Here is a 23231-nt window from a genome sequence, read left to right as displayed (position 1 = left end):
TTGCTTGACCTCTCACTACATTCTATGTATGGAAAAAAGATACCATGAAAAAAAGCTTTTTGGGGGCTTTTTGGTTTTCATTCAGTGCTTCTTGTCTGATCACATGTAGCCCCTTGCAGCAAATACCAGTTGATATTTTTTCACATAAGGGTAACTTCTGGTATTACTTATTTTCTATTCATATATTTCCAATTTTCTGCTTTACACAGTAAATTTTTCCAAAGTGAAATATAACAAATGTGTATTCCTTTTTATCCAGAAAGCTATAGATTAGTTTTCATTCTTCACTGTCTATACACAAGGGTACAAGTGGATGCCATGATGATCTGCCAAACAGTGAAAAAAACAGAAAAAAAAATCTTAAGAATTGAATATGCTAATTCAAGTTGAATTCTGAGTAACAGAATCATACCATCAGAATCATAACAGACATCTGAATTCTGATTCAAGGATGTGCATCAGATATGCTGAAAATGAAAATCAGATCAAAAAGAATCTGTCAATGTAAATCTAATTTTGTATGAGTTTGTCTCTACTGCCAGTATAACATAAAATTCTCAGATCTGAGCAATCCATTTCAGGGCTGAACGGATCAAGAACTTGTCCAAGCAGTGCACAAGGCAAGAAACAGCCCTGGGCAGGGTACCAATCAATCACTGGTCCCAAAAATGCACACATGCCAATTTGGATTCACACATCTTAGGTAAAGTTGGAAAAAATCTGGCATACCCAAGTGGAAAACCCCACACAGACGCTGGCAGAATGTGAAAACCTTATACCAACAATGCTTGATGAGCAATTTGAACCAGGGCACTAAATCTATGAGGCAGTCAAACCTACTTTGGTTAATATGCTAAATGAAATCTACTTTTATTAACTTTATATACTAATCTCTACCTACAGAAATGCTCGACCCAAATTTCCTGCCACCACAGTTTGGGCAAGATACTACTTGTCAGTCTACGCAAAGAGCAAGTAGTAAGCTTTCCAGATCTGAACTGGCACTGCCAAGACATTTGGGTGGAGGCTCCGAATGGACAGAAATATTACTTTCCCTGCAACAAGTGGCTATGTAAGGACAGCAACACCATAACTCTAAGAGAAGGATGGGGTAAGTGTCTTAAGACAAATTCTGTTAATAAGGGCCACTTGGGGCATTTTGACCAGCACAATCATGGAGCTAAGGTGGACTCTGGCATTCCAAGCTGCTCAATCAAAGAGTGTGGGAAGTTTTTTCTCCGTGGAGTTTCAAGCAACGTGAAACTGTGGGGGGCAATTAGTATTTTGAAGCAACACACTAATGAATCTGCATCATATTGGGGGAATGAAGCAACTTTTTTTGTAAGTTAAAAAAATAAATATTTAAAACAAAGAGGTCCAAAAAAAACAGAAACATGTAAAACATGTTCCAAAACCATAAAATCATAACACTTCCTGAGCATGTGCTAATGTAGAAACTTCTGAATCTTTCCAGCAACAAAATCAGAACAAGTCCTAATTGTCATAAACTTGAGAGTTTCTAGACACAACATGTCCCAAAATGACTAATTTGCCCACAAGAGAGGTGAAAACCAATAAACCCATGCTAGTCACCAAAAGGGCAAATTTAGAATCTTAATAAATAAAGAGACTTATTGTTTCAAAAAGCTCCGTTAAACAGTGAAGTTTAGAAGAGCAAAAAAGTCACAGTAGGGGTTGCCTGAAAAGGCAAGGGCAATTTAAGGAAAACAAGTCCTAAGGCAGAAATTCAGAACACAAAGACAAAAACAAAGCATAAGATCAAACATCCAGTGCATTCACAAACAACACAGAATAATCATGCAAAAAGCACACTAATGCTAGTGCATTCAGTAAGTCGTAAGGTACTGTGGCTTTCCCTCAGTCTTTATAGTGCTTTAGGAGGACCACTCCCAAAACACATGGTAAATATAAAAAGATACTTTCACAAAAAGAAACTAAATGAACAATGTTAACATAAAAAAATGGACAAAACAGACATAAAAGGGACATTTGGACCCCAGCCAAGGGGGTAACCCAAGCTGAAACATAACACTGTGGTGCCCTGAGTCATCCTCCCCTATTAATTGGTCTTTGTACTTGCTGCATGTTATTTTGAAATTTATTGTTTTCCCCTTTTGAATGTAATTTTGTATTTTACTTATACTGTATTTGTAATAATGGTCATCATAATTAGAAGTGCTGTTTATAAGCTAGAATGCATTGAATTGAATTGAATTAGATCCATCACTGAAGCCTTTTTAGGTGCATTGACATATAGTGCAGAAAGCACTTATTTGCATTTGCCATGTCTGCCTGGGTCTGTCTGTATTAAGAAAAGGTGTTTAAAATTTATTCAAAGTGAATACTGTCAGTTATATATTTAGTAAAAAGCTGAAGAGAAAGAAAACTGATGTAAATTTTACCTTAATAAATGGAGAATTTCTTCCCAAGGTTTTTCTCATGATGGCAGCAAGGTGATATAGTGATTAGTAATGCTGCCACATACCTCAAGCATTCTAGGTTCAAATTCTGCACTTAGTCTCTTTGGGGTGGAGTCTGCACATTCAGCCTCAATTTGCATGGGAATTCTTTCCAGGTACTAATCTTCCTTACATATCTTAAATACGTGCATGTTATGTGAATTGGGAATCTAAATTTGCCCAGCGTGAGTGTAGGCGTGTGGATGTGTGTGCTCTGCAATGCCATGACACTCATAGGTGGATGATTTCTATCTTGCCTTCAGCGCTGCTAAGATTGGGTCTGGCACCATGCAACACCAAAATGGATGAGTGTATGAGAAGGTAATTTAAATACAACCAAGAATGGTGTCAATTGTGAAGAATGGCAGTTAGGTACAACTGAAGTTTCCTGTTTCAAAGTGTCCTGTTTGCTCATTAAGTGTTTATTCAAGCCATTTTACAGTTCTGTACATTACTGGCTTCCGTCTGCTTTCTATAAATAAAAAATTAACATTCTGTTTTACTTGCATTCATTCACACGTAGATTGTGCAAACATATCTCTTCATTTTCCCCTGTGTTGAGGGTACTAGACTTCATTGTCACCTAGGCATCATGAATTGCCTCCTGTATACTTAGCTTTTTGTCTTGGTTTAGGCAGTATGGTCTTATTTTGTTAAGACCTCTGTACTGAGTGCACCACCAGCTATAATTATGATTGCACCGTGTCTGATGACAATACTTGTTTTTAAACTTGCAGCCAGGAAAGTGACCGAAGATGATATAAAGCAGCTGCAGGATCACAGAATCAGAGAGTTGGAGGAGAAGAGAAAGATGTATAAGTAAGTGGACTTCGATGAGCACTGATAGCTATACTGTAACAAAGTTTTATAGTAATGGCTGCATGCTAGTTCTGCTCTTACACAACTGAAGTGCAGATTTATTTAAATTTAGTGGAATGATCGTGAGCCTGGGCATATGTAAGTGTACACTGTAAGGTTTCAGCATTCTGTCCTCCTGAGTTTATGATCTCTGGCTTTCAATAGTTAATTTTGAAAAAATGGGTTCAGAAAATTGATAGATGGTGTTTTTAGCTGTTTACTCATATCACGCACTAAAGAGTCTTTGCTCAGAACATAAAAATGCAAATTTCACAAACTAGAGGAGACCATTCGGCCCAACAAGCTTGTTTATTTAGTGTACGTTCTTTGGTTTATTGAATTACAAAAATCACAGTAGTATAATTTGGACAGCCCTATCCTTTTTCTTTTAGATTATCATTCTGATTAGTAAAAATGACCCTCCTCCCCTTTTACAGTGTAGAATAAACAAGTTAAAATGAGGGCCTGCAGTGACATTAAGAGCATACAACAGCATAGCTAAAATGATCCAAGGGCAGACTTAAAGCATGTGGCAAAGAAAAGCTGGTAAATAGGGTACATGTCTCACAGGTTAGGTACAAGCCTGACTAGATTTTAATATGAGCTTGGGAAAATGAGTGTGATGTATTTTATTTTCCTAAGCCAAATGACTGGTTTAGGACAGGTAACAGAATACATTAAAAATATTTGCTATGTCCTTCCCTATGTACCTTCAGCGCATTTCCTCAATATTCTTGTTTGTCTGAACACCTGTTAACTGGTGTTCCTATAATGCTAGCTTCTCAGATGCTTGGAGCCTCCTGTCCACTTTTGTACTTCTCATCTTTGAAGGCAACTCTCAGTGTATCTCCTAAGCCTTCACTTCCCCACATGTGTCTCACGCTAACACTGCCTCTTTCTATCATGTCACCAAAGCCAAACTGACCAATGCACATGCACACATACACCTAGCATTTTATTATATAATAGTAGATTGTATTAATCTATGTTGAGCACAAAGTGAGCAACAGTGTGTTCTTTAGAGAGCAGGTTTGTTTAATGTAAACGTCTCCATGTAAGACAATTTTTGGAGACAAAATCTTTAACTTGAAAGCAAAGAAAAAATGTTTTTTGTGAAATTTAGATTTCTTACAGAGTGGTTTGAATGACATGAAAATATCTCCGGAATACAGTTCATTTTAAAGATCTTCACAAGTTTGATGGAAAGTAAATGAATACTTGGTGAATAAACAGATAATGTAACTTGCAGTTAAATGTGCGGTTTAGAGAAGTAACACAGATGAAAAAGCAAAAAACAGCACTTCTTGAAACATTAAATAATAACACTAGTGGTTAAACTTTAATTCATAATTTAAAAAAAAATGGCTGTTTACCTGCACCTGAGGATTTTCCATTGTAAATTCAATAGCACAGACAATTTCAGGAAGTGTTAATGGTTGATTTGCATGTTGGTATTTTATGTGCAAGTTTCTGTTGAGTTTCTAACAAGCTATACATGGTTTGTAAGATTTTGAGACACAAGGAACTCATCTAGAATATACCCTGATAATAGTATAATATTTAGCAACATCTTATTGCAACACCATTGTAGGAAAGTGTTTCAGACTTCTTCATAGTAATCCTTCCTATAATTCCTTGGGTTGTACTCATTTATGATATAATTTTAGCAACAATGTAAAAGGTATCGGAGCTTGATGCATAAACGTCATTTGGCTGCATAAATAACAATCTTTATTTTGTCCTTTCTGGTTTTTGAAACTCTGCTCTGGTTTTTGATTATTTGATCATATATTGGTTTTGATGAAAGATATCTTCGTCCCCTTCTTTCATTCATGAATCTTCCTGTCATTTTTATTTTTTTTCACTGTGTCTTGTTAGTAAGTTCAGTTATAACTTGGTTCTACAATACTAAACTATTAAACAAGCTAAAGAAATTGTTTATTTAAGCCTAATTACTATTAGATTTAAATTATTATGACTTTGCACAGTAATCATTTTTGTAGTTATGCTGAGAGTGACATTAAATAAGTAGCGGTCAGGTTCTAGTACTTTTTTGTGGAGAAAAAACTCAAAGGCATTAAATGAGTTTATGTGCATATTTTTGAGAAGGATTCTGTAGGTGATGACATTCTGTTTAATTTGAAAGATTTCTAATGGAGATGTACATAAAATATCCTGAGAAGAGTTGGTCTCAAGAAGGAAGTCAATCTGTCAGAAACCGCATGTTATAAAGTCATTGTCAGGTGAGGAGGAGTGAATTAACATTGAAAAGACTGATCTGTACTAAGGTTTCCATAGTAAATACAGTATAATATGGAAAGAGAGTTCAGTATTGAGCGTGAGAATTCTGTGGCTATATCAGAAATACAGTTGAAATTGCTAGTTTTCCATTAAAATATATTAAAAGGGTCAGTACTGACATTCAATTCATCAGTCATTGCATATTGTATATTGTATATTTTATACACAAAGCACTATTAGTAGCTTGCATCTCCACAAGTTGATTTACAGAGTAAAGATGATTATTGTAAACAAGGAAATTTAGACGAGGCCCATCTTGAAATTGTAGTGAAGTAAAGCAAAGAAGTGTCCAATAATTCCAAGAATGCTGTAAGGCAAGAATAGATAAATCATGTATAGTTTGCAAATTAAAGGTATATTTCTGGGATTCATTCATGATTTAAAAGAACCTCATTATAATGCATTTGCAAAGGAAAAAAAATCTGAAAGATCAATGCTGAAAAAAATTTGTGATTTAGAGATAAAAGTTTCAGCTGTTGAACGCTCATTGGCTATGTGCAGAAAATGGATCAGAAAACAAGAAAGATAAGACAGAGCTAGGGAAGAAATTAGTACCTTGTATACATCCTTAAGGACCTGTCACATTCCAGTAATTTTCTACCGACTGTCAGGCACAGACTTTATTCACATAATCTTGGTGAATTGGTAGTATGACTGTCATGTAGTCGGGCATCCCCAGAGACTCAGTCCAACCAGTCTTTGACTCTCCTGCCCTTGTTAAGTCCTAGGGGCAGGCCCATGTGTATACGAGAGCTGATAACCAATGATCAATAACCTGAAAGTACCTGAAAGGACTAATGACTGCAGGTGTTTTGGACTTCACAAAACAAAGAGAGGCCATTCTGTCTGATGTCTCAGGTTTTACATAACATGATAGACAGAATGGAGAAAAAAAACAGATATGATTGGGGCTGAACTCATCATCCCTGGAAAACATTTACTCAACATGAGCTTTGTCATGAAGCTCATTTTTTGCTGTCAGAAAAAATCTCAAACAGTGCTGAAAAGTCAACTTTTGAGAAATCTAGGCATGTCATTTGACATCCTTAGGTGATGAGATAAACAACTGCAGTCATAAAGTTAGAAGTTGTGTATGATATTATGTATAAATTCTGTAAAACACATTTTCATGTACAAATAGTTAATGTGAAATTTATTGATTCTGGAAAGATGTTCTGCAAACACTCAGAGCAAACACTCAGCAATATAATTTGTTATTTATAACAGTCTCGAATCAAATCAAATTTCATTTGTCACATACAAATTATACTCTACATACAGTATGCTATATAATGAAATGCTTCTATCATGTTTTGTCGTTTGAGTTTCCCCTGTAGGATGAAGACTCTTTTACATAATTTCATTTAAACAAATACTATATATAGTTGGAGTGAGTCTTACTTAAAAACCTGGTTCAAAGCAAACAACCTGTATATACTTTTCTGTTAATGACCATTTCATCAGTAGCATAATTAATGTGGTATTCTCTCTCTGAATTGTTCAGTTTTAGCTGAGGTGACATGTAAAGTACAACTTTTTTCTTTTGCTCTTCATAGTTTTTTCTCCATTGTGTACTAACCTCTTCCTGATTCTGACTACATTTCCTTTTACTTTACATGTCTGTTTTCTGTATTATGACCATTTGTGAACTCATGTCATACAATCTGTCATTGCCCACTGCATTTAACTTTTGTCTTAACAACCATAGAGAGATGGAAGCTCAACGAACATTCAGTCATCCCCTGAGCATTATATGCTGACGATGTCAATTGAGATGAACAGAGTGTTTTGCATGACTGTCAACATTAAACTATTCAGAATGTCTAAGAATTAAAGTAAAATAATCCTATCAAATGTCTTATAAGATTCTTTTGCTATTACATTGTGGGCTGCCTATAGGTCAGTTTGAACTGTGTGACAGTAAAGGATTTCAATTGTCAGAAGTGCCATAAAAGTGCATGAATTAGTTCATGTGTTTCCTGCACAATATAAGGATTCAGTTAATTTATTAATGTTCTCTTTATTAATATTAATTTTCTGAAATCAGTTTTTGAAATACCGGGTAGCAGAAATTGAAACAAGTCCTTGCTGCACTGTACACAAGGCAGGAACAGGGAATTCATTCATCCCTTAAATCTGCAGTATTTCTGAGCCAATGAAAGTAAATACTTTACAGTGAAATATTATAATTAAAAACAGATGAATTAAATTTCCAGTAAATTCATCCAGTATAGAATGTGCTTATTCCAAATCAGAGTGCCCTCCTGATAAGGCCATATGCCAATTCTCAGTAGTGAATCCACAGGTAAAACTTTGCCAATATAGAGTGCTAGTTAATCTAAACTGCATTACATTGAGATGTGGATGTGCACTACCAGGGGAAAAGCCCACCCAGACATGGGTGTATGCAATGTGCCAACCCCACACAGACAGTGACGGATGGGATTTTAACTCAGTATTGGAGCATTGTATTTTTAGGTGGGGAGAGGGAGAACAGCTGAAAATCCCACTGCTCTTTTAATATTGGTATTGTATATTATGATAATTCCTTAACACAACTCTCTTTTACTTAAAAAATGACTTAGAATTACTAACATACTGTATATTTGATCCTTCATAAAATATGCATATAGTTAACTTTTAAAAAGAAACACTTGATCATATCATTTCTCAGTTTTATTTTAGCTGACTTTATTCTAGGCTTCAGTCAGTACTAACTGTGAAACCACTAGTCATATTCAAATTTTAGCACTTTGGGTTTTTGCAAAACATTTTTGGTTTTTCATGGCTTTACATGTGTATGATAAAGTGCTTCTCATTCTAGCTGGTAGTGCATTGTAAAATGAGTGATATCTAGCTTATACAGTAAGTTGTTAAACATTTTGTATGTATTTATTTGTACTATTAAAGAGATAGGAAGCTGAAGAAACCAGTGTCCTATCCCCAGAGTTTCATTGATACAGAAAGCACCATCTGGGCCAGTTTGATGGCCTAATTGTTCCTTTTCTTTCTAGTCTGTTCGGCAGTACAGAAAACATTAGACTAGGTGAAATTAGACAGTTGTTTCAAACTTGCATGAACTGTGAATATTACACCCACACTTTAAAGTAGCTGAACTGGGATGGGGGTTGTTCATGAGCTATATCATTGGTGAATGGCCTCAGAAGTATTCAAGGGCATGTGTGTCAGAGGCTGTGGAAGAACAATAAAGAGAGAGACCAGCAAAGGTATGCGGTTTCTCTGACCACCTTGCCATGAAGAGAAGACCATCTCTCTGTTTCTTGCCATTCCTCCATGAAGAGAACAGAGTTCTGTCTCAGCCACCATACTGAGACAGGCAGGCTGCTTGGGCCTGTGCAAATGATGTGCTGACCAGCAAGAATCAGATGTAACTACAAGTTACAGAGGCACCAGTTACTGAAACACTATAAGAAGGGCTATGTTTTTTCCTGATTAAGAATTAAATTGTTAATTGTTGTGTGGTAATCCAAACCTACCCTAAATGGCTAGGTACAATTAATTAAATAAACTGATGTGATAAACTTGCCCTACCTGGGTGTAGTGGTTGGTGCTTCAAGCAGGCAAACCTGCTCTGGATTCAAAAGATGACCTCCTTCGTTCAATCACCCTACTTTATAGGCTTGGGCCCTGGAAGGGTGGAGCCGATGCTACCCTTTGTGGGTGGGACTAGGATTCCACTCTTGGTGACCGATCAGAACAGGAAATATCATTAGCGACAGCGCCTCCTCTTGCTTTGCAGCAGTATTTGTTAACTTACCAGGACCATCAAAACAATCTCTAAGCACACATATGTGACATTGGATTACCCAAACCATATTCATCATTCAGAAAAGTGAGCAATTTCCCTATATCACTATGAACAACTTTAAAAGGCCAAAACCTGAATAAAATAAGTATAAAAAAAGCCTGTAATTACCCAACCTAGACCTAAGGAACCACAGAACCAGGAAAGAAAACCAAAACATTAGCCAAGAAAGAAAGAATGAAAGTAAGAAATATAAGAACAATCTCCAAGTAAAACAAACCTAATATAGCAGAAACAAAGTAACTAACATAAGAAATAAATTAAGTAATAGGTTAATGCCCATTTCCTAAGGGTGAACAGTTGAAAATGTGTGGTAGGAACATTGTTGGAATATTCAGTCCATCACATGTGATCAACAAGCTACTGTCTATTTTAGGTCATTTTCTCAGTGGGAACAGGCACTGTCAGTTGAACAGTTAACTGTTGATCAGTATACATTTTTGTTTCCAAATTGAACATTTCATGAACTGACTTAGCACTGCATCAGCATTTGTTAGATAATTCAGTCTGACTAGTATAGTAAAAAGTCTAATGTTACTCTATTTTGTCATCTTTTCAAAATTATTTTTTACCTGAAAGCAATGGACAGTTTTAATATGTGGCTTCTTGATGCTTTCAGCACACAATCAGGTACATTCACTAACTTGGTTGTGATGCTTCCCCTCCCTACAGTGACCGAGCCTTTGCAGCCGCTGCTCCATGGCTCTGGAATGCCCTACCAGAGAGCCTGAGAACACGGCAGATTGTGGGCTGTTTTAAAAAACAGCTAAAGACTTTTCTATTTAGGAAAGCATATTAACAAGAATGCTATAATTATTGTTATTTTATCTGTGTTTTTATCTTGCCTTGCCTTTGTTTAATCTTTTTATGTTGCACTTTAATGTAAAGTGCCCCTATAAATAAAATGCATTATTATTATTATTATTATTATTACTACAGTCAAAGCAACTTTGTATAACATCTTCCATATTTGCTCCACTAAGAAAAGGTTTTCCAGTATTTCAAAAGTTATTTTCAATTTATGTTTGTCACAATGCTGCTTGTAATAATATAATCAGTTTCACTTGCAACTAGTACCTGTACTGAAGTAATAGTGGAACAGTTTGCCTTGTTCACTCCTCTTTTTTTAATTCATTGCAAAGTTTGTCTTATTTATTACTTTATTAAAATCATGGTAAACTAGAGGATACAATTAACTTCTGGCATTCTTGCCTTCACTGTCACAGTTGTATTACAGATAATGCTATTGTTTCCTTTACTTGCTTTATGGACTTACTGTATAGTTTTGTTATATTACTCACTATTGTGTATGTGTGTGCAGACCAATTAACCAAAGGTGATGAGGGAGGGAGAGTATGATATCTTGTGAGTGGGTTACTTGCATGATGGAGTGATGCACTTCAAATACTTTTGCATGCCTTCCTTGCGCTTTGATGACCTGTTCTGTCATGTTTATCCCTTGTTTATCATTGATGCACATATGTACTTAGCCTTTCCTTGAAATTCACTATTTAGGGTACATGGTGCCATGTCCACATCACCGCATAGTTAGAAAATATTCTGCAGACAGCGCATGGTGAAAACTCCATGTCTGCAAAAGATCAAGGGGGCAGGTCATGGAGTCAAATTAAATCATTTTTACTATGCTGCCCTCCTGACTAGCATAGAAGCATCAAGTTTAAATCAATATTTAGATAGTGGTTATGGCAATCTGGCCTGTTATAGGCAAGACTGAATTTTATCATTAAGGAAGTACATACAATCTGCAATGCCAACATTTGTAGGTATTTCACATTGTAATTCATGATTCTCATTTCTTAGATTAGCAAGTATTCCAAAAAGTATATGAGAATTTTCTAAGGTCATCTGTTAACCAAGAAATGTAATCAGAGTAGGTCAGAAAAATAACTTTTTCCATATACTTTAACACTGTCTGTCTATTCATTTTGGAAAACTTACATTTTTGTCGTTCTCCACCTACACTCATTAAACCAGAGATGAGGTTCACTGTGCTTAAATTACTTTTGCTTTAAAGGTTGTCACTATAGCTAAGGTCCTTTTCATTTGTAAAGATGAACAAAAAAGGCAGAAAAATGTTTGGGGAACCACCCCCTATATTGTAAAGCGTACAAATCAAAACAATTTAACATTTCAAGAAATGGCTCCAGAGCAACGTCTGGTTCCATGTTCAAAACGGGGACAACTAAACACAAAAGGAGTTGGGCTTTTATAATAGCCAGGGAGGAAGAGGCGGGGTCCAATAATTGAGGCAGGAAGTGACCTTGGTAGGAGGCGTGGTTAAGCAAGAGAAGCAGAAAGTATTCTATGTTTTTTCCCTTCGGGGGATCTGTAGGAGAAGGAGAAGAAAGGTTAGTGCACTTTAAAAAAACCTGCTCTTGTTTTCCACCCGTGGTTAAGTCTTTAGCCTGCCTCCGAAGCGCACGTGTGTGACAATATTATAGTTATATGTTAGATGAACTAGATTGATCTCTATAATTAATTTGATTTTCTGAAAATAACTACAAATTTAATGCAGAGTTGTAATGTATATGTAACTCTAAGTAACATTAAGTTACTAATACAGGTACCCCTAATGAAGGATCAGATTTTAAGTCATGGTCTAATTATGTTCTTTATCCTCTGGTTATCAATTGATTTATTTATTTTCATGAAAACATTTATAAGATGTTCACAAATTGGATTTTAGGTACCAGCTACAGAACAATTATAAAGTGGGATTAAAAACAGGGTGCAATTTGTAATCAAAAGGCTGTGGCCTGGATGGTACTCTGATTAGTCAGCAAGGCCATTTTGCTGCTATATTTTAGAATTAGCAAAAGATTCTTAAATGTGGTTGGTTTTGTGAAACCTAATAGATGTTCTAATTTCTTTCATGTTTCACTATACCTGATTTCCTGGCTCATTTGATGAGTAAAGATGGTGCATACATGTAGAACATGTTTCACACTGTGTGGATGTGCCAACAGTGGAGCAGCTGAGCCCAAACATCAAATACACAAGACTTGGGTAAGAAGTATTTTTTTTATTTCAATTCAAGCAACCCTGCTTAGGTTTAGAAAATGAATGGATGTATGGATGGCTGGAAGAATCAATTGATGGATAGATGGGGGGATGGAAATATGTATAGTCAAGCCTATCTCAAATACACACAATAAAAGAGTAACAGGCTAAGTCAAAACCTTAAAACACACACACACACAAACACACAAAGAACTGGTTTCAATTAACTTAAAAAAGTGATCATACTGCTTAATAATGTAATCATTAATGGTACAATATGAAACAAAAAGATTATATGATGCAAATTATAAATGAGCAATATTTTGCATTCACTCTTGCAACAGTCTTCTCATATCAATGATGTGTGTCTTGTTGTTCTATTTATTACAGTTACAGTGTTGTGAACATTGTGATCTTAGAGTAGATTTATTACAAACACAAGCCATCAAAGAAAACTCTTAAAATTCATACAAAGCATTAGAAAATAAGAATATACAGTTCTTTAAGAAGAATAATCCATTGATCTCTTTTGATGAGCAAGGAAAGATCGCATTATAGACACTTTGGGCAAAAGAGTGTTATTGTACAAAAAAACTGATATTTATTTGTGTTTAATAAGACAACAAACACAATCTTATAATTAATTAGCTGAGTCAATAGCACATACTACATATTTTTCACAATAATTTGTGTTGGGATTAGAGTGCTTTACTTGAAGACCTGGTAATTGGGAAAAAACACATGTAGGGGTCTCTGGCATTGTGTGTTTTTAATGAAAGCAGTGCCGCTCAGTCTTGGTGGGTGTGGGTGCGTGCCACTGGAAAGCTGTGAGGCTGTGGTGTGTGCAATGGGGAAATTATCAGATTGCTTACTTACGTACACATGTGATCAGCTCAGCCAGTTTACACATTGATGCTCTGTGGGTCGTTTAGCAAAGTATGTACACCCACAGAGTATTTAAGGGATTTAGTAGGGCAGAAAGAGAGATAAAAAAGAAGACAGAGTAAAGAGAAGGAATGAAAAGAAAATCAAGAGTGAAAGCTTCTAAAGAAGACAAAAAGTAAGATCAGGAGAGCGAGCCAGTGCGGTAAACAGGAGGCAAAGTGCTCGAGAGACTCCACGGTGAGTGAGAGGAATGGTGTTCCAGGGGTGGGCTGTTCCTTTTGAGCATAGTGGGAGCTGAAGTGATCAATGGCTTCATAATCATCCTTTGGAACTTGGGATAGTGATAGGATGATGATGACTTGCTTTGGGAATCCCAGTGGATTCCAGCTGAGGTGGCTTGGATGAAAGCTGAATAATGGAGGACCTTGCTTGTCAGTGTTTCACCCTGCTGAGGAGACCTGATTGCTGAGCAGGAAAGATGAAAGAAAGAGAGAGACATTCTGAGGCTACAGGAGAAAAGTCAAAGAAACTTGGTTTTAACTTTGGGGAGTTATTCGGGTTTTTAACATTCCTTTAGATGTAATTTATTCATTGATTGATTTTATCTCCCACACAAGCACTTATTTTTATGGAATATTTATTGAACTATTTATTTAAAAGAAAATTTTTCACATTTCACATTTTTTTATGGACAATGATTGTTTAGAATTGCTTTGGAATAAATGCACAATGTGCCACTGTTGCTTGCTTATGTGTCCTCAGTGCAATAGTCTATTTTAATTTTATCACTATCACTGTTCCAGGAACAGGACGATGTCAAGAATACTGTAGAACTACAAACAGTAATGTTACAGTATTCAGCATTTTGGTATCTTCATTTAATATCTTAAATCAAGAAAACCAAAGCAGCCCAACACCGATCACCAAGTCTAAATACAGTAGAAAGCACAACTAAAAGAGACATACAGGTTAATAATTTAAAAATCAATTCTGTTACCTTACAGAAACTGCTGTCTTGCTTCTGTCTTACTGTGTAATACTGAAAACTGATCACTGTAACCCTCACTCCTGGGTTCAACTTAGTGATCATCCCCTGATTTTTGGGCAGGCACATTACGGGATCCATATATGGCTAGAGGACTTTGTTCTCAAAATTAATTTCCTTTACAGAATAAAGCAGTAAGGACTGACTGTGTGTGATGCTGACAAAGCATGTGTTCCACAGTGCTGCTGGAACATTTTATATTTGTAGAGCAAAATGCGGTGTTTAAAGTCACAGATATGGACTGATGTTTTAAAATATGGCCCTCAAAATCCTTTTTTGGAAGGCTAAAGGCTTTATTTAGTGCATTCAAAAAACAGATGTATTTTCAAGTAACCAAGGTTCTTAATGATTTTTTAAAATTCTTGCTTTTTACTGACTTCCAAATATTGACCTACTTTGCTTGCTTCTTTTACCTCTGCTTCTTTTAGCCCTGGGCTGAATCTACACTATCTGAGGGGTTTCACTGAGTGCACAGAGTCATGGAGATCAATGGAACAACTGAGCAAGTTTTTTGCTTTAAACAAGTACCTCTGTTCACCTGTTGCTGGTAATTGAGTTTAAATCTTTTTCAATTTGAATTCTTGCTTCAGTAACAGAGACAGTTATGGAATTGGAATACAGGGAATATATACAGATTGTAAGAAAGTTAAAGGATAAGTCTGGTATTTTTCAAGTCAAAGTTATTTCTTTAAAATCATAGTATATATTAATTTGCCACAGGAAATTACATTCTAAAGTGTATGCATTTTTTAAATATTTAAAAAAAAATCCTAGCCTGCACTTAATGGAGGTTACAGAGGTTACTTGGGTCCCAATGTGAAAAGATAGATAGATAGATAGATAGATAGATAGATAGATAGATAGATAGATAGATAGATAGATAGATAGATAGATAGATAGATAGATAGATAGATAGATAGATAGATAGATAGATAGATAGATAGATAGATAGATAGATAGATAGATAGATAGATAGATTTTCCCCAAGTGGAAGTTAAAACTTTACAGAAGCTCAAGAGAAAGAGAGAGAGAGGATATACTTTAGCAGTCTAGACGTTCTCCTGAGGGATCCATTTCAGAGGTTGTGAGTCAACAGACTGAGTGGCTCTTTCTGTTCCCCAGTGGTTTTATGTGGCTGTTTCCTGTAAGGGGCGGATCCTAATAACGTGGGCCCGGAAGTTCCAGCACTTGTCTTCCAGACGACATTCCCCTGAACTGCGGAAGGAAAGAGATGATGCATTAATAAGGTCGCCCCCTCTCCATCTGAGGTGGTAGTGCTTACCTGAGCAGAGCTCTGAGGATGCCTTGAAGTCACACATGACTAGGAAGCATACTATTATTGTAAATAATAAAATAAATAACAAACACCCAAACACACATAAGAACTTCTGGCTTGGATACTGGAAAGCTGCTGCTGTCAATAACGGGCTTGCAGGTGGCAGTAAGATGGTCAGACCTGTCTGAATGTATTAACATTTGAATACAACAGGTCCAGCCTGTCATGTCCAGAAAAGGATCATGACTTTAGGAAGTATTTTCAGAATGTCTCACCATTAGAGTCTTGATTGCAGACTGAACTGTTTCAGTTACCAAGTTTAAAAATAAAAACCAGCAAGATGATGCAACTCCCTTCTAGGCAGTAAGATGGACAAATTGACTCACCGTTTCAAGATCATGTCTACTTGATTATGTCAGCTACTATCTGTTGCTGTTACTGCGAAATTTTCAAATTGCCTTTACTTTTTGATTTACCTTCATACATGGAGAGAATGTGCAAACTCCATGCAGACTCTGGGGCTACCACTTCACCTGTGCTAAAGCATTTGTACTAAAGTTACATTTAGTTTTATTCAGGTTGAAATTAAGTATCTCTTTAACATCTTGTCAACTGATTGCACACTGCACACGTGCTCAAACATTCTCTCACTAGACCACTGAAGTACAGTATGTGCATGCTTTATGATACTGGTAATAGCAGGCAATATCTTTTTATCTTTTTGAGTGGGGGGAATAAGCTTCCATATAGTGAAAGACTGAGTGATTTTGTGACTTTTTTCCATTGTTATTGTCTAGTTGTCTACAGAATAGAGACAGCAATTCACATCTGGGCATACAACATTCATTGTTGTCAATAATAACAATTGGAGATGACTCTTCGAGGTGATAACACACCCCTGGCCCTGAAGGGTGCCATGGAAGAAGATGAGGAGTGAGGCGAAATGCATGGGTAGTCTCTCTTTGGCTGAATCCCATCAGAATGTTTTACATTTTCCAATTTTTTTTCCTATAACAACATTGATAGGCTGCTTTGTGTGTAATCCCAAGATGCGGATCAACACTTGTGAACTCTTTTGGCTTTAAAAATAATTTTTTTTCAGTAAGTTTTAATGCTTTTTACACATTGGGACCTTGGTAACCTTTACCTGCATTACAAAATGCAAGAGCAGGTAATGGATTTTTAAAACTGTTTCAAAAATGCTACACTTTAGAAACCAATTCCATGTGGCAAATTAATATACTGTTTAATAAGCTTGTGAAGAAATAACTGATTTGAAAAATATCAAATGTATGTAAGTTAGTGTGGCATTTGCCCCATCAAATGTTGGCTTTTGACTTGCTTAAAGTGGTGCCAGGATAGGTTCTTCCTCTTACAATCTTGAACGAAGCAGGTATAGGTAATGAATTAATATGTGTATTTATTTTACTGCTTTATTACAGAGAAATTTCTAAGATGCAGGAATTTGATAAGAATACTAACAGTGTCTATTTTAAAAAACACATTTCTATATGAAAATAATATCCCAGGTTCCTTTAGATAACAAATATGTAGTACAACTATTTGTATGCATTTTATTTTTATAGCTAGAGAATGGGGAGGTTAACTCTCTTGTCACACAGCAAATCAGAGGCAAGGATTGTAGCAGCATGGGGTTTAAAGTTCAGTGCCGTAGCCACCTCGTTCATGACTTAGTTCATCAGTTTGGTAAGGATAGTTGTTAGAAAGGCAACAGGAATGTTACGTGGAAGCAGGACAGATTTTATCCAAGGTTTACGGCCTGGCATTGATTTAAATATTTTAGGAATACTAAGATGTGTTGAGATCATCAAGGGTGTACCTATTTCAGAATTCAAACCCAAGACAACATTAAAATTAAAAAACTACCTGATGGTCAGGATTAGTTTGCAAGGATAATTTTGTACATTTCCTAAATTAATTTACTTATTCAAATGTATTATATGTTTGAGGAAAATACATACATTTAAATGGAACCAGCATTGTCATTGTGCATGAGTTATCCAATGTCCATTTTCTTCACACAGAGTATGTTAAGATTCACTGGCAGGAGGATGCATTTTTTGGATATCAGTTCTTAAATGGCTGCAACCCATACATTGTATCTCAAAGTCGCACGCTGCCGAGAAAATTTCCAGTCACAGAAGAGATGGTCAAGACTTTGCTACCAGCTGGCACGACTCTAAAAACAGAGCTGGAGGTCTCAAAATTTCTTTCTTTAGACATTCTGTAGTTTCATTTTCCAGGAGAATAAGAAGATATGGGTACTAGATTACATAAAAATGTACATAATTTCTTTTGGATGCAGAAAGGAAATATATTTCTGGCTGACTATGAGGTGCTACAAGGTGTTCCTGCTAACTTCGTGAACGGACGGCAGCAATTTCTTGCTACCCCTCTTTGCCTTCTCCACAGAACTGAAGAGGGGCAGCTGCTCCCAATTGCTATTCAGGTACATCTCTCTAAAAACTAATTTTGAAGTGACTTGATCAAATTATCTCAAACATATTTTACTACTTTATTTTATATTGCATTTTAGATCTTGATTTAGATTCTATTGCTCAGTTTAATCCCTCAGGAAACAACTCTTCTGTACCCTCCTATACTATACTGAAATGTTTACTGCCACCATATTAGCACAGGAATTATGTCCAGTTTATTCTTATATAAAACCAGTAGAGAAGGCCAGGTTTAGAGCTGATTGGAGAATTCTAAACATAATGAAGTAACATTTAAATACAAATTGCTGTGCTCCATAAACATTTATACATTTTCACATGCAAGCATTAATATACAGTATTTTAAAACTCTTAAAGACATTTAGTTTTTTAAGTCTCTTTAAACTGGGAAAATATAAGAGGAAAACAAAAAAATCAGTTTAGATACATCTAGGACAGTGGTTTTGAACCTTTTGTGTGCCCCGCACCCTAGAAAATGTTTGATGTATGTTCACACCCCCTACAAAAATAATATTACATTTGAACATTACAGTCAAATTTCTCATTTTTGAACCACAAATTGAACCACCTATAGTAGCGCATGTGAACAAATTGAACTCAAAGAAATAACCTTCCCTACATACATTCTGTGCTCACTGATTTATTTTTAAACATATAGTTGCACTTGTTTTTCTTCACTTTGACTTTTATAGTTTTAGTTAATTTGTACATTGAAATTTACTTTTATTCATTTAAATAATTTTATGTAAAGTGACTTACAATAGAGGTCAACATAATCAAGTAAACATCAGCATGGGGTACTGTTTGAGAAACAAGTGCCACAGGACAAGGTTACAAAATTGATCATCACAAGATCATCTCAATTAGTATCTGAATTCTGTTATTTTTTTGTGATTCATGTAATCATGTTTACTTTATAATTGGCTTTGTAATAATGATTCTTAATGCAAAAGTTATTTAATTCAAAGACAATTACATTTAATACAATTAAATGATTGATTTATGAGTTGATGTATCCCTTGTTGCAGCTAAATCAGACACCAGGCCCTCAGAACCCCATTTTCCTTCCATCTGACTCTAAACCAGATTGGCTCCTGGCAAAGATCTGGGTTCGGAATTCTGATTTCTTTTGCCATCAGATCCTTTCTCACTACCTGAAGACTCATATGTTGGGAGAAATGTACTGCATTGCCACCCTCAGGCAACTTTCAGAAGTACATCCTCTCCACAAGGTATGCTAAAAATGTAATCTGCTTTCATGTTCTCTGCTACTATTAAAGTATAAACTTTGTGCTAATTGTCACCAGTTGTGGAGGTAACCCAACGTTATTACACAGTTGAAGGTCTGAAACTTCAAAGTATACCTTTATGAGAAAGATGTAGGAAATCATAGTGGACTCGTCTCTATCTACATCAAGACAATGTATAGAGGTCATTAAGAAGTGTAACAGAATGTTAGATTACATAGCATGATGTGTATAAAGTACAAGTCAACGGAGGGGAATGTTTAAACTTTATTGTGCACTGGTGAGGCCTCACCAGGAGTAATGTGTATAGTTTTCATCTAAGGGTTACAGAAGGATATAGCATACTAGAAAAAGTCCAGAGACGAGTGACTATGCTCATTCTAAGAGTAGGTGTTTATAAAAGGCGCTATATAGGCACCTGACCCGACACAGACTCACACTGGAAGCACGTATTAAAAACAAAAAAACTTTTTATTTTTCTTCATCTGTGGGGCACGCCTTCCCCGTGACCCCCACAGGCACAACACAGTCCCCAGTACACCAAAACACACACTTCTTTGGCACCACCACTCCTCCTAAAGCTTCGTCCTCCTCCTCCCGACTCTGGCCATTGAGTGGTGGCTGCTGGCCCCTTTTATAATCCACCCAGTGAATACACTGCCCATACGGACTCAGGAGTCCCAGCTGCAGCACCCCCTGGTGGCGCCTGCGGGGCCCAACAGGGCTGCACCCAACTTCAATTCCCATGGAGCACTGTGGGAAACCGAGGCACTGCTCCAACCCAGAGGAGCGGCCATCTAGCGTCCAGGGGGAGGTATTGCATAGTTCATGGCTGCTCCCCCTGAATATATAACAAGGGGGCGTCCAGGGCGGGCATGGATCCCGACCATCCGCCACAGTGTTGAACATTTTCACTTTAAGCAAACTGTGATTAAGAGGTGGTATGAATTAATTTTTTTTTAAAATTATGAACGGATTTAGTACAGGGAATCCAGACTGTTGCTTTAAAATGAGTTTAACAAAAAATACAGGAACACAGTTGGAAACTTGTTAAAGATGAATCTGTCATAAACATTTCAAAGTTATTCTTCACAATGAGAACCATAGGCACATGGAAAAATTAGAAAGTAGAGTGGACCTTCAAAACTCAACTTGATGTTATTTTTGGAGAAATTAAGCTGGAGAGGATTTGTGAGCTTTGTTATGCTGAATGATCTGTCCTTGTCAAAGATTTTCTTATGTTCTAATGTTCTCCCTGTTTTAAATGAGTAGCAAAAAGCCCTGTTTGAAATTATATTGTTGAAACTTACTTTTTATATTTCAGCTTATCATATGTCATGTATGGACAACTTTGCAAATTAACATTCAAGCCCGGAACTCTCTACTGGCTAAGGGTGGTGTCTTTGACAAGGTATGGCCTTTATGGAGTGGTGCCCACATAATCTAACAAACTAAGGCAGTAGAGCATAGGTAACACTCTGAAGACATTTAAGTAAAGAAGCAGCACTATAAAAGGCATGCATAACCTGGATAATTTAGATAATTTTCTCAATTAGTCCAAACTTCTAACATACTCTGTACATTCCACCACTCATTTGTTATATTATTAGTCAGCATAAACACACATAGACATAATTTAAAATTATCTATCAATGAAATAACATGAAATCACTTTGTATTATTTGAAAAAACTTAAACCTTATGGAAAATCAACCCATAAGAAGAAAGAACACATAGACTCCACGCATAACAATACTGCTGATAATCAAACTGGCATCCAGGTGATGCGAATTTGTGAATCTACATACCATGCCATAATATATTTATAATATTAAATAAAATAATCATAATAATAATATTTACATAATATTTATAATACATTTTTTGACGAAAAAGTTTTTGTGAGGTCTCAGAGGTACAATTGGTGGTCACAACAGTAAGAAAGTTGGGGCTAGAGGTTACAGTGGTGCATGCTGAATCAAGACTTCACCATGGAATGCTGGTTGGAGCAGTGGCCAGGGAAATAGCAGACATGAGTTGCTTTGAGTTTTCCTTCCTTGACTAGGCAAGAGGAAAGGAGCACTGTGACCTGATCCAGACCGAGGTTAGAACAAATGCTGAGGACAAAAGTACCAACAGAGCAGTTGCAATAAAACAGGAAGAGGCCTGGGCAGAGATGGGAGCATGCAACAGATAGAAAGATCATGTAGAATTACTTGTGGCGGGCGAAGCCATACCATGTGAAGCTCCTGATCCAAGCAGTTTATAATGTTCTTCTAAGCCCATCTAATCAGCACTTCTAGGGAAAACAAGACTGCCCCCTCCGCCCAAATGAAGGAAATGCCGAAGCACATTCTCAGATGCTGTCCAAGAACTTCAGCGGAAGATTGCTATAGGTGGTGGCACGACAAGGTTGTCCTGACTATAGCAGTTACAATCTGTGGTGCATTCAATAGTGGATGGGAAAGGATTCCTGGGAAGAAACATCATCTGTTTTGTCAAAGGAGTGAGACCATCAATGGCAGGAATACAGAGAGTAGTGGAGCTGCTCCACACCAATTAAGACAGACAAATAAGTGCAGATCTGGTAGAGCAATTAGAGTCCTTTCACATATCTGTGAGATATTTGTTAGGACTCACATACTGCTCTGGTTAGATTCAATAAGGCACATTGTCATGGTCAGGTTAACGGTGCCATGAGAAGAACAGATGGAACAGTATGTAAACCTTGTTAGCAACTGCACATTTTAAAGATGGGAAAGCGAAGTTTTGGTCTGTGAGGGTGGAGTGTTGGGGTTTTTCAGTAATGTCTCTCTGCATGGCCTTTGTCACAATCTGCAACACAGGAGTAAGGAAGTGAGAGGAGCTACTGATGCCATCATGGATACAGCATCACAATGGCTTTGAATAAAGTGAACAGATCCTTGGATTGCTGATGTGGCACAGGCTCAGAACTGATTACTCCCAGTTAGGTCGCCTGGGATGGAGTGCACAATGTTCAAAACAACTGAAGCGCCCAATCACCCCAGGTAACATCAATGATGATTCACCCTAGTGAAGGATCAAGTGAAGTTTCAAGAATAATGACTGTAGTTTTTTTCCTTTAAAAGATGTCTGGAAGGTGTAGCCCACCCCAGCAAGGTCAGGCTAAAGACAGGAACCCTGGACAAAACACTAGCCCACTGCAGAGCACAATCCTGTGCCTACTCACATATATTCCTTAAGAAGTAAATCCAGATTTGCCAGTTGCCTTAACATGCGAGAATGTGGGTGTGGGGAGTAAAGCTACCACAGCTAGGCAAGAAAAAGGAAGAATGTACAAGGTTTGATACAGTAGCAGTCATACTGATTCAAATTTGTATGGGAAGCAATTTTGCTCACTGTGCCAACATGCCCACTTTATACAATGATGCATTAACTCTTGCATCTGTTTTCAGTGATGCATTAACTCTTGTATCTGTTTTCACTACTTAATCATCTTAGTACAGCTTTAGGAAGTAATGTTTCACAATACAAGAATGAAATGTATCCTTTGAACAAACACAATATGTGTTTTTCACTTAATTGTTTCTTTGTTTTTAAGTCAGTTGGTTGTGGACTGGAGGGAGTAGGTGTGCTTCTTCAGAGAGGGATGAGCCAGTTACATTACGATGACCTTTGTTTACCGGATGACCTACGACAGCGGGGCTTGGATCAGCTGCCCTCCTGCTATTTTGCTGAGGATGGTCTCAAAGTATGGGGTGCTATACACAGGCAAGAATTTATTTCAGACTGTTATCACTGTGTCATGTCATATGACACAAAGATAAGAATGT

General features: G+C 36.7%; 1 protein-coding gene across 1 annotated transcript in view; it reads left to right on the top strand.

The window, feature by feature from the left end:
• zgc:152891 (uncharacterized protein LOC767741 homolog) overlaps positions 1 to 23231 on the top strand; it is a 79889-nt gene that overhangs the window by 33310 nt on the left and 23348 nt on the right. Inside the window, exons 3-11 of the mRNA XM_028798233.2 lie at positions 904 to 1111; positions 3218 to 3299; positions 12403 to 12492; positions 14845 to 14963; positions 17738 to 17910; positions 18019 to 18162; positions 19198 to 19401; positions 20741 to 20827; positions 23000 to 23169. Coding sequence (XP_028654066.1) covers positions 904 to 1111; positions 3218 to 3299; positions 12403 to 12492; positions 14845 to 14963; positions 17738 to 17910; positions 18019 to 18162; positions 19198 to 19401; positions 20741 to 20827; positions 23000 to 23169 — 1277 coding nt within the window. The remainder of the gene's footprint in view (positions 1 to 903; positions 1112 to 3217; positions 3300 to 12402; positions 12493 to 14844; positions 14964 to 17737; positions 17911 to 18018; positions 18163 to 19197; positions 19402 to 20740; positions 20828 to 22999; positions 23170 to 23231) is intronic.

Source organism: Erpetoichthys calabaricus, chromosome 3 (assembly GCF_900747795.2).
Source record: "Erpetoichthys calabaricus chromosome 3, fErpCal1.3, whole genome shotgun sequence".
In the NCBI taxonomy this organism is placed as follows: Eukaryota; Metazoa; Chordata; class Cladistia; order Polypteriformes; family Polypteridae; genus Erpetoichthys; species Erpetoichthys calabaricus.
The sequence above is the reverse complement of the archived record's forward strand: the minus strand, read 5'-3'. Positions and strand labels throughout refer to the sequence as shown.